The 12150-nt window shown below is 38.0% G+C and overlaps 1 protein-coding gene across 1 annotated transcript in view; it reads right to left on the bottom strand.

Moving 5' to 3' along the window:
• PLSCR5 (phospholipid scramblase family member 5) overlaps positions 1-9460 on the bottom strand; it is a gene marked incomplete at both ends in the record, with an annotated part of 31620 nt that extends 22160 nt beyond the window's left edge. Inside the window, one exon of the mRNA XM_079922794.1 lies at positions 9358-9460. Within this exon, the coding sequence (XP_079778920.1) occupies positions 9358-9460 (103 nt within the window). The remainder of the gene's footprint in view (positions 1-9357) is intronic.
• Positions 9461-12150: the final 2690 nt, after the last annotated feature.

Here is a 12150-nt window from a genome sequence, read left to right as displayed (position 1 = left end):
TATATCTAGAGGGGTCCCCACTCACCAAGATGACATAAAAAAAGACTCTTAATTTAGAGTCCTGTGCACAGACTCCCTGGGACAAAGGGTATCGCATAATCAGTAGATTGTAAAGCCCAAGGCAGAAGCAAAAGTTTAGATTGTCCATAGAAGTTCTTTTTAAAATTTTCTGCCTTGTACGTTTTCTTCAGGTAAGATGAAGTTAAGCTGAATGGAGTTCTCTGAGGTAGTCTGTCTTTACTGTACTTTGTCTTCTGGCATTTTTCTGACCTTTTATGCATAATGTAAACTTTTAACAGTTCATAACGGCATTTTTCCTTTAAAGAGTCTAAAAGTAGTGGGAATCTTCTGAGAGGTTCTGGCTCATTGCAAGCTATAGTACTAGAAGAAGAGCATTGCAAGCAGAAAACTGTACAGACATATGACATATCAATAATTATTTATTTAGATGTCCTTCAGGGTGTATGTTTGTGTCTCTGAGAGACAGGAGGAGAAGGAGAAGGAGAGAGAGAAAGAGAACAGAAGGGAATTGGAGCTACCAAGTAGACTGATGGGGAGAATTAAGAAGACATTTAAAATCATCAGAAACCCCAGTGCCCCCCATCAAGAACTGCTTTACCATTTTGAAAATCTCTTTATTTCTATCATTATTTTAAATATACTTACCTTGTGCCTGGGTTCTTGTGCCTTGCTCAGTGTGGTTGCTTTGTCCTCCCAACATTTGCCTGCATCTTCAGACATCACCAAAATACTGCAACAAACCCTTCCGTGGCTGCAGTCGACAGCCCAGCAGTGCTCTGCATGCAATTGCCTTCATTGACAGCAGCCATATCGCACACAGCCGGTGCAGCTGCAGCTCAGTGCCAGCCAGAGGACACCAATTGTTTTCTGCAATACATTCCCTTCACATTTCCAGCCTCGAAAATAAGCTTCCCCAAGCTTGGATCCCCCCAAGAGCAAAGTTCCCAAGAAATTGAGATAATTATTATAACAAATATACATTAAGTGCATAGACAACATACATTAGAGTTAATTTATGCTTAACGGTGCATATCTAGTGTTTTCTTCTGGTGCTATTTATAGGCTAGATCATCCTGAAAATGTTACTGCATTTAAATGCATGCTTTGCGAAGTGGTGGCTAAAAGTGTGGGACGTGTCCTATAAGCCACGGAGAATGTGGCTTCACTGAATGGGGCTGGAAAAGGAAGGCCTGTGTTTATTAGTGAACATCCTTTTTCTTGTTGTTGTCTAATGCGGGTCCTGACCCATTATAGGCATTCATGAAATGTTAACTCCAAGAATGAGGGAGTAGATGTTACCAAAAGCATTGTTTGTGGTTTGGGACTTCTTTCCATGTTTTGTCTACAAGCAAATGTATGAACTGTAAAAATTGATGAGAATTATAATCTTGCACCTGACCTCAAATTGTAGTCAGTTGTGATTTGAATAAGATGTATCCAAGTATGCTTTGTGTTTTTGGCATAACTAGAAATAATTTTGGGCTGACTTAAAGCGAAATATATTTATGTTTTGCATAGTTGTATTTTTTCTTTGGCAATATCCTTAGTCATGTTTTTCTCTAGTTACTAAATAGATTCGAGTGCAATGTTGTCAATAGAGATATATTTTGAGCCACATATGTAACTTAAAGTTTTCTAGGAGCCACATTAAAAACTTAAAAGAGGGACTTGCCTGGTGGTGCAGTGGTTAAGAATCCACCTGACAGTGCAGGGGATACGGGTTCAATCCCCAGTCTGGGAAGATCCCATATGCCACGGAGCAACTAAGCCCATGCACCACAACTGCTGAGCCTGCGCTCTAGAGCCCACAAGCTACAGCTACTGAGCCCGCATGCCACAACTACGAAGCCTGCATGCCTAGAGCCTGTGCTCTGCAACAGGAGAAGCCACCGCAATGAGAAGCCCATGCACCACAACAAAGATAGCCCCCACTCACCACAACTGGAGAAAGCCTGCACACAGCAATGAAGACCCAGCGCAGCCAAAAAATAAATAAATAAATACTTTAAAAAAAATAATTAAAAAAACTTACAAGAAACAGGTGAAATTAAATGATTTATTTCACCAACTATTTCAAACATATAATTTCAACATGTGGCATTAGTCAGTTTTCAAGTGCTCAGTAACCACATGTGGATAGTGGCTACTGTACTGGACATGGAAATTCTAGCATAATTATCCAGAAAACGGCTTGGCTGGTGACAGATTAAAAGTTGTGTGTTAAGCTTATGTGTTTGTTTAAATACATATGTGCTTTAAGATAATTTTGAACTTCAATTTGTAATTTATAGTTTTTAAATAAAAGTAACACATTGATAGGGCAAACAAATTGAAATTATACTGAAAATGATAAATGAAAAGTAAAAGATTATCTTCTCCCCTGATACCAGTTCCTTTCCTCCCCAAATCATTACTGTTAACTTTTATGTGTATATTTTTAGGTTAAAAAAATTCTTCTACTTAAAACATGGGAATATAAAGAATTTCTAAACATATGAAATCTTATACAAACAGACCTGTACTGTGCTCAGCTTCTGTAGTAAACAGAGAAAAATTAAATAAGATACCATGACACACTTACTAAAATGGCAGAAGTTAAAAGTACTGACAATACTAAGTGTTGACAGGACATGGAGCATGTTAGCTCTTATGCACTGCTGGTGAGTGTGTGTATGGCCACAAGGATGTAGAAAACAGTTTGGCATTATTTACTCCAGTCATCCTTTGGTATCAGAGGGGATTGGTTCCAGGAGGCCCCAGGTAAACCAAAATCCACAGTTGCTCAAGCCCCTTTTTTTAACATGGTGTAGTATAGTGAATACAGTTAGCCCTCCATATCCATGGGTTTTGAATTCATGGATTCAATGAACAGCAGATGGAAATTTTAATCTGTCATTGGTTGAATCAGTGGATGTGAAATTCTTAAATGCAGAGGGATGACTGTATATTATTGAAAAAAAAAAATCCATGTATAAGTGGCCCCAGGCAGTTCAAACCTGTGTTGGTCAAGGGTCAACTGTATATTTGAAGGTATATACAAAGAAACCCTTGCACATCTCCCACATGAGAAATATGGAAGACTACTCGTTAGAAGCATTGATCATTATAACCCCCAATGGGAAGCAACCTGTTGGTTTGCAAACTGGCCCTTGTACATGGAGGACAAAGAGAGACCAAAGAAAGAGGCAGACCACTCCAGATTGGTAGGTGGTAGTTTTAATAAGCAAGGGAACTTAGGCAGCTTGCTTGGGTGTCTGCAAAATGAATAGATCTCCACAACTGCTCACTAGAGTCTTAAAACTTATATAAGGCTTTGAACTGGATTCAGTCATGTATACTGTCCAGATGTTCTCAACAACACCTTGTATCTCAAGGCTGTGTCCATGGGGCAACTTCTAGCTTAGGGAAGGCAAGAAGAACACACATTCCAAGGACAGGGGAGGGACTGAGGAGCCTCTGATTGCCTGGGTCCAGCTTGAGGGTCAATTGGTGGTCACATCCTCTCAGTTACTTGATTACCTTCTCCAACACAACCAAAATTTCCATTCACAAAAAATGTGACAAATAGTTGCATACTTATATAATGAATACTCCACATAAATGAAGATGAATAAACTACAGCTACACGCATGCAATATGGTTATTTCTTACAATCATGATATTGAACAAAAGAAGTGAGTCATCAAAAAGTGCTTGTATAGGGCTTCCCTGGTGGCGCAGTGGTTGAGAGTTCACCTGCTGATGCAGGGGACACGGGTTCGTGCCCCGGTCTGGGAGGATCCCACATGCCGTGGAGTGGCTGGGCCCATGAGCCATGGCCGCTGAGCCTGTGCGTCCGGAGCCTGTGCTCTGCAACGGGAGAGGCCACAACAGTGAGAGGCCCGCGTACCGCAAAAAAAAAAAAAAAAAAAAAGTGCTTGTATAGAGTGATTCCATTTCTGTAAAGTTTGAAATGGGCTATAAACCAAATGCATACATAAAAACTAAAAGTATACATTTTTAGAAAAATAAAGTGAATATCAGATTGTTAGTTACCTTTAGAGAGATAAGGAAGATATGTGAAAGGGAGAGACCTACAAGTAGATCCTTAAGTCATGGCAACATTCTAATTTTTAACTGGTGTGATGTGTGGATAGGTGTTTCCACTCTAGAGAGTAATCTGGTAGTATTTGGGTATATACCGAGGGCAGATATCTCAGTGAAATTCTTCTGTTGGGACCATAAGGGAAACTCATGATAGCTAGTGGTGGTGAAGATTTGTAAGCAGCTTAGATTGTCCGTAACTGGGACAATGAATAAACAAAGTGTGGTGGATACTCACTGTGGAATAGCAACCAGCTATTAGGAATAATGAACTAGATGTACACAGATTAACCTGAAGAGACAGTGGTAAAAATGTTCATTAAAAAAAGAGGAACAGAAAAAGTTTACTCTCTTGTTGGTATCTGCTGACATTGCTTTCCGCTTCTCAGTGATTTTAGACCCTGACTCTCTGTCACCTGTTTCAATACTACTTTTATCTTGACACTTGGAAAATACAATATATACATAAATGATCCCAACAGTGCCTGCCCTTTTACTTTCCTCTGATGGTTTTGTTTCCTATTCAACCGCAGCCTACATTTTAAAAAGATATCCTCTTTATAGGTGTATCTTAGATAGTTTTGGTGACTAGTGAATGCAGTCCTTCCATCATATTAAATTCATGTATCTTATCCTCTATTTCTTTCCTCTATTTCTGGCCTGCTCTCTCTGATACTTTCAATGAAACAATCTTTTGATGCACCGAGGCCTCCCATCCTGCCTACCATTTGCCCCCGCTTTATGTCTTCATTTGCTTGTTTATTCAGCCTAAGGTCTACGGAGAGTTCTTATAATCACACCCCTGAATATACATATTTCCTATTTTGTAGTACTTATTTAGCAAAAACCAACCAACCAGCAAAAAAAAAAAAAAAAAAAAAAATCCTGGTTAATTGCAACACTTTTACTGCAGGTCTGTACCTTACCATGAACAAAGGACACAAAACAATGCATATCAGTCCCAATTTTATATTCATGACCTCAAAATCAAGTGGTTCCTCAATGCTGCCAGATTACCATTTCATCCACTAACCTAAACAACAATTTCATGCCTTCTCTCTAAACAAGCACCTCCTATCCTATCCTTCTTCTCAGCTTATGACTTTGCATCCTACTTCACTGAGAAAGTACAACAATCTGAACATGACTTTCAGAAACTCCTACCACCATATCATCCACCTGTCAGCAACTATACAAGCACATAGCCTGCTTTCCCCAGTGTATCCATACATGGTTTGTCCATGCTGGTCACTTCTTGTGTGCACTGCATCTCCTCCTCTCAGGCACACTTAAGGACATTGTACCAGCAATTCTCTCCTTTCTCTCCTACATCAAGTTTCACTCTCTGCAGGATCACGTCCATCAGTGTACAAACTGCTGTTATAACTTCCATCTGAACTTTTTTTGACCCCCTCTCCTGTCAGCTACAGACCAATTTTTTGCTCCTTTTAGTAACAAGACTCCTCAAAAGAGATTTCTGTATTTGCAGCCTCTGACTTCTCTCCTTCTGTGTTCTCTTCACTTGCCCCACATGGACCTTTGCCTTAACCATTCCAAAAAAAAACTATACTTTTGTTAAGGTTAATGATAATTTCCATGTTCTTAAATCCAGTGGTCAATTTTGTTTCCGTTCGCTTGATCTACTGACAACACGACACTGTTGATCATGTGCTCCTCCTGACACATTTTTCTTTTTTAAAAAAATTTTATTCAAGTATGGTTGATGTACAGTGTTGTGTTAATTTCTGCTGTACAGCAAAGTGACTCAGTTATACATATATATTCATTCTGTTTTATATTCTTTTCCATTATGGTTTATCCCAGGATCTGAATATAGTTCCCTTTGCTATACAGTAGGACCGCGTTGTTTATCCATCCTATATAAAATAGTTTGCATCTGCTTATCCCAAACTCCCAATCCATCCCTCCCCCACCTGCCTCCCCCTTAGAAACCACATGTCTCTTCTCTATGTCTGTGAGTCTGTTTTGTAGATAAGTTCATTTGCTGACACACTTTTCTTAATAGGCTTTAGCATATCCCTTTTTTGTTTGTTTGTTTTTACTGATCATTCTTAGTCTGTTTTGCTGGAGACATTTCTTCTTTCAAATGTTTATTTTGGAATACTCCAATGCTCAATCCTTAGTCCTTTTTTCCTATACATTCACTTCCTTGGTGATCTTGTCTAGTCTCATGGTTTTAAAAATGTTGATTACCCCAAAATATATCTCTAGCTCGGGCTGCTGTTCTGAACTCTCTGCTTACGTAATAACATCTCAAACTCAGCAGGTTCAAACTGAACTCCTAATCTGCTTTACCCGTCTAGTCATTGGTAACCCTGTCTTCCCAGTCAGGTCAAATCTTGTGGGTCATTCTTGATTCCTCTCTTTATCTCACACCTTATATTTCACACAGGAAGTTCTTTGGCTCTTTCTTCAAACTACATCAATAATCCCACCAGTTCTTATTACTTTCACTGTTTCCGTCTTAGCCCAGCCATGATAATTCCATGCCTGGATTATTGCAGTAGTCTCGGGAATAGACTCCCTGTTCCTACCCTTGCCCCCTACAGTTAATTCTCAAATGCAACAGCAAGAACGACTCTTTGAAAATGTAAGTTAGATCATATCATCCTGCTCCTGAAACTTTGGAATGAGCTCAACGGATCCTATAGTATCTGGTCTCTATTATCCCATCTTCTGCTACTCTTACCCTTAGTCTATTTTGGTCACACTGGCCTTCTTACTATTCCTAGAACATGCCTGGGATTCTTCCACTTTACGACTTGCTCTAACTATTCCCTCTATGAAATAGCATCAGCTTAAACTGATTTCGCCTCCTCAAATAGGTTGTTGAAAAATCAAACCTTGAGTTGTTTTACAGAGACAGCACTGTGGAGGTGCAGGACAGGAACCCCTGTCTCCAGCATGACCCCAGAGCCAAGAATCTTCAGTCTATGGAACTCAAAGAATAGAAGTGTTGTCACTGGAGCCCTTTACAAAGCAAGAAGTCCTTCCTTAAGGAAAATCTAGCTTCCAGCAGATGAGTAACTTATATGTACGAATTCAATATTAGCCAATCAGCTTCCAAGTTTGAGATTGCCCCAGCCCCTTAAATTTTACCCCTAACCTTGGATCAGCAAACAGATTTGAGAGGCTTGCCTCTTGTCTCTTTGCTCATCAACCTGCAAATAAGGCAGCAAGCCCTTGCTGAGTAACATCTATCTGGAATGTTCTTTTGCAAGATATTTGCAAATAATCTCCCTCATATCATTTACATTTTTGCCTAAATTTCACCTTTTATATGCAGTCTATCTTAATCACCCCGTTTAATATTCCTATACAACCCCCCTTTCTTCAGCTTCTTGGCTTGAAATTTATAGATTCTTTTTCTATTCAATAAAGCCTAAACTTATATATTGATCACATGTATGTAATAAAGTCTAAAGTTATCTTCTATACCATATCTTAATGTTTGCTCTTAGTTCTATACATAAAGTTTTCAATGTTTAACATTAGCTCTTTACCACAAGATCAGTATATTATTTAGGGCTACGTTTGTCATGATGTTGTGTTTTCAAAAAGGGCTTGTGGGCTCGTGTTTCCTGAAACCATGCATATCTGAAAATTTCTTTCTGTTGTCTTTACACTTGCTTGACAGATTGGCTGTGTATAACATTCCTGGATTATACTTGATTTCCTCTTTGAACTTTGTAGACTCTGCTCCTATGGCTTTTTCAATATTTATGTGGTGGTCTGAGGACAACGACATTTCCCACTTTATAAGTGACTTACTTTCCTTACCTAGATGAATGAAGAATACTTTCTTTAGCCTTGAATTTCAAGAAGTTGACTACCATGTTAGAAGCTAATTGTATTGTAACCCTTTTTTTTTAGTACTTTTTTTTTTTTCTAGTTGAGGCAAGTGGGGGCTACTCTTCGTGGCAGTGCGCAGGCTTCTCTCATTTCGGTGGCTTCTCTTGTTGCGGAGCATGGGCTCTAGGCACGTGGGCTTCAATAGTTGTTGTGTGTGGGCTTAGTGGCTCCGCGGCATGTGGGATCTTCCTGGACCAGGGATTGAACCCGTGTCCCCTGCATTAGCAGGTGGACTCTTAACCACTGCGCCACCGTTTCTTTTAGAAACACATAATCTTGGGAATTCCCTGGCAGTCCAGTGGTTAGGACTCCACGCTTTCACCGCTGAAGGCCTGGGTGGGGGAACTAAGATCCCGCAAGCCACGTGGTGTGGCCAAAAAAAAAAAAAGAGAGAAAGAAAGAAAGAAAGAAAAAGAAACACATAATCTTTTGATCCATGCATCCATTTATTCTTATATAAGAAAAATTTTCTTTTAAAAGAATTTTTCTCTTAAAAGTATTTTTCTCTGTTCCTTTAGTTGTGCTCTCTACTTCAATGGTTATCCTAGGTTTCATTGTTATTACCTGCTCTGTATCTACTATTTTTTTTTCTAAGTGCTTTCATAACTTTGTTCATCTGCATTCACATTATTATCTCAAGAGTTTCCTATATTATCTTTTATGTTATGCATTTTACCTATATTATCTAGTATAATCTAGTTACTGGAAGTACCTGTTATTTTCAGATTATTTCTTAGTTCTGTAATGCTATTTTTGCCCCTTCAACTTGGTCCTTAGTTCTGCATTTGCATTTTATGCAGCTATTTTAACACTGTAAACTTAGTATTTTGGGTTTGTGTTTTCTTTATATTATTTTTTGTCAAGGAACAGTAAGAAATTTTTATTTATTTTCTTAGATAACTTTTCCTTCGGGAGTTAATTTTTTACTTCACTTTTGTATGCCATCATTTCATCCAACTTCCCTTTCAGCCAAATTCTTTTTTTCCTTCTTCCCTTTCTTTCATTCTCTCTTCTCTCATTCTTCCCTTCCTTTTTCCTTCTAATAGCATCTCTGCAGTATTAAAATGTTTTATCTTTCATCCAGCTCTGCCAGGATCTTCTAATCTATTTGAGGTAGTGTGGATAAATCCTCCATGATTTTCTTTTCTGGACTGATATATAATTTACAGAGGTCCAGTTTAACATCTTGTTTTTTGACAATCTATTACTATTATGTAGCCCAAGACCATGAAAATCAAGAGTAGAATTCAACCTGGACTCTGTGTTATCTTATTTGCAAGATTTGATCTCTGTACTCCTTTTTCCATTTGTTGTGAAAGATTTTATATCCATTTCAATGTCCTAAGTTGGCTGTGTATCCTGCTTCTGTTTGGTGGATACCCTTGTATCCAAAGTCAAGTGGGATCCTGGAGCCCTCCTCTGCTTCTGGCAAGGTTTGGCTGGGTAGTTCTTTTGTCACTTCTTCCAGCTGCCATTTCCACATTCTCACCAAGCAGGGGAACAGAAACACAATTGGAAACTGTTGCTTTTGCCCACAGAATTTCCAGAATGACTAGTCTACAAACTGGGGGGTTAGAGTTTGAGGGGTTGGGGAATTGCCTGGTAAAGGGGACTAGGAGACCGCAGTCAAGGTGTCTAGACCCATGGCCTTTAGTGCATCCATTTCTATGGGCTTCGTTCCTCTCTCAGTGGATCTGCCTTGCTTTTTAAGTTCTTTGTCTTTGACTGCTTTGCCTTCCGGCTGGAGACAATTAACTCTGGGAAAGATTGTTCATTCTGTCTTTCCTTTAAACATCCTTCCTGCTGGGAAAATCTAAATGAAGAGTCTTAGACATTTTTTCTTCTTCTTATGAGGCTCTGACACAGTAGGGAGGGGCTAAGTGTCTAGAGCTTTTGTCCACATTTTTCCTAGCCTGCCCACACATCTCTTCAGTGTGCTTTTCAACTGGGAGGAAATATTTTAAAATCAAAGGACTCAAGGCACAGAAAGAGATCTTAAAATCATGTATTATAGTATTTTTCCAACGAGTAGCTTAGATAGTTTTCAGTTTCTGTGTTAATTTTGATAGTAAGTACTGATAAATGCAAATAAAATGATATGCTTAAGTACATGCAACTAGCTACAGAGATATCCCTGACTCTGATTTCTTAATGCCCTTATCACTCTCTATACTTCTATTACACCATATTATTTTTTCCTACTCAAACCCAGAAAACAATAAGAGAAATCAAAAATATTTATTTTAGTCTTTTGAATCATTTACATTTTTAAGTCAATTAGTAAATTTTTAAACTAATTTTTCAAAAGTTCTTCATAAACCATCTAACATATTTTGACCAGTTAATCAGGAGCAGGAATTTGGGTTTGCAGATTCATGCTGTTATAAATTGAGATAGTCTGTCCAATTTTTTTATGAAGAGGCGAAGGGAGATTTCATTAAATTTCAAAGGCCTGTCTCGTGTCTGAGCATCAGTGTGCTATTATGACACTAATGTCTCTTTCCTCATGAGGGAAACCTTTTTCTTTTTTTTTTTAATCCCCTGTCACTTTCCAAATCATCATTTTTGAGACTCTACCAATCAAAGGAAATTGTGATTCTTTGAGCCTCTCAGCTGTACTCTTTGTAACCATGGAAACCAAGCCAAACTGTTACCAAGGTAACCTTCCTGAAGCTATGATCTCACTTTCATTAACAATTTTTCTTAGGATTAATAAATCTATTGAAAGTTGAACATAAATAATACTGTATTTGTACATAATTTATGGATTTGAGTATGATTATTTTTAATTCTCATTTAAAATTATATATAACTGGATTTATGGTTCAAGATGGAAGAACAAGCACAGTCACGTGACAATGTTTTGAGCAATTCATTGAGTATCTGAAAAGAAAATTAATTTGACCTTGATGCTGAGAATATTTTCCCTTTGGCACATATTTAGCAGCTGAAGGTTACTTGTATCCATTTTTCCCCCATATAACTTGATTCTGCAGTATTGTATGCCATATGATAAATGCTATTATTGGTCAGTTTGTATAATCAACCTATGGATAAAACACAGAGAATATGGTTATAGATAAATAACAGAAGGTAAATTTTAGAAACCTTGAACATAAAAGCAATTGTATACATTTATCCATATAATGTTTGGTGAAACCAAGTGTGATTTTATTAAATAGCTAACCTAATATTGTTGACTCAAGAGGTACTATTTAAATGTATAAATCAGGAAGCTAAAGCATAAGCATATTTTAGAATAATTTTATAGATAGTTTCTTATTAATATTTAGATATTTGAATGTTTTTAGAATATTTTAAGCATATCTTCTGATATCCATCTTGAAAAAAATGTAAATTGTTTAAAAGAAAGTGGAACCAGGAGTTGGAAGTTAGTTTATAAGACTCATAGTTTAAAACTTTTCTATGGTTTGACATTTATGTTTTAAGCACTAAGCATTTTAAATAAATAGCAAATCGAGATTTTTGTTGTTCTGAATTTTGGAATGGTGTTTTTCACAGTAAAAAGGAATGTGTACGAATTTTTTTTATCTCTCCAAATTGAATTTGAACATAAGCGTATGCCCTAGATTCTCTAGGAGGGTCCTTTTCCCCATAAACATTTCTCTTCTTCTGAGATTTTCCCTTTATTTCCTTTTCTCTCTTAGGGAGAAAGTACAGAGGCACATATCAGTGGACCCAAGGCCCTGAATTTGGAGCATGAGCACAAAGAAGGGCCAATACATGCACTGCTTGTATATGAATGAGGAAGGGACCCCCAGCGGTCAGGGTACCAAGAGGAAACAGAAGCACTTTCAAAATAGAACAAGATCAGAAATATTTATTTATTTATTTATTTACAAAGCCATTATTTCTAAATTTGTAGGTGTGGTGACCTAGGACGAATACCCCTCAGTCTACTAGTCAGCCCCAAAGGGACAAGTGTGTGACTTACAACAAGAACCCAGAAAGACAGAGGTGGGTGGGGTTGGCTGACATGAGAGGTATGTAAAAGGAATATAGCTACTCTGATTTCTCCCTCCCTCGACCTTCCCATCTCCCGGCTCGTCTCTGGCTAAACTCCAACAAGAAGACAGGGGCTTCTATTTTGTAGAACAAACAAATCAGTTTTTCTGAGTAGAGAGCAAGGTAGGGATAGGTGGAGATGGATAG

Source organism: Stenella coeruleoalba (assembly GCF_951394435.1).
Source record: "Stenella coeruleoalba genome assembly, chromosome: 5".
Classification (NCBI taxonomy): Eukaryota; Metazoa; Chordata; class Mammalia; order Artiodactyla; family Delphinidae; genus Stenella; species Stenella coeruleoalba.
This window is presented reverse-complemented; position numbering and strand designations above follow the sequence as displayed.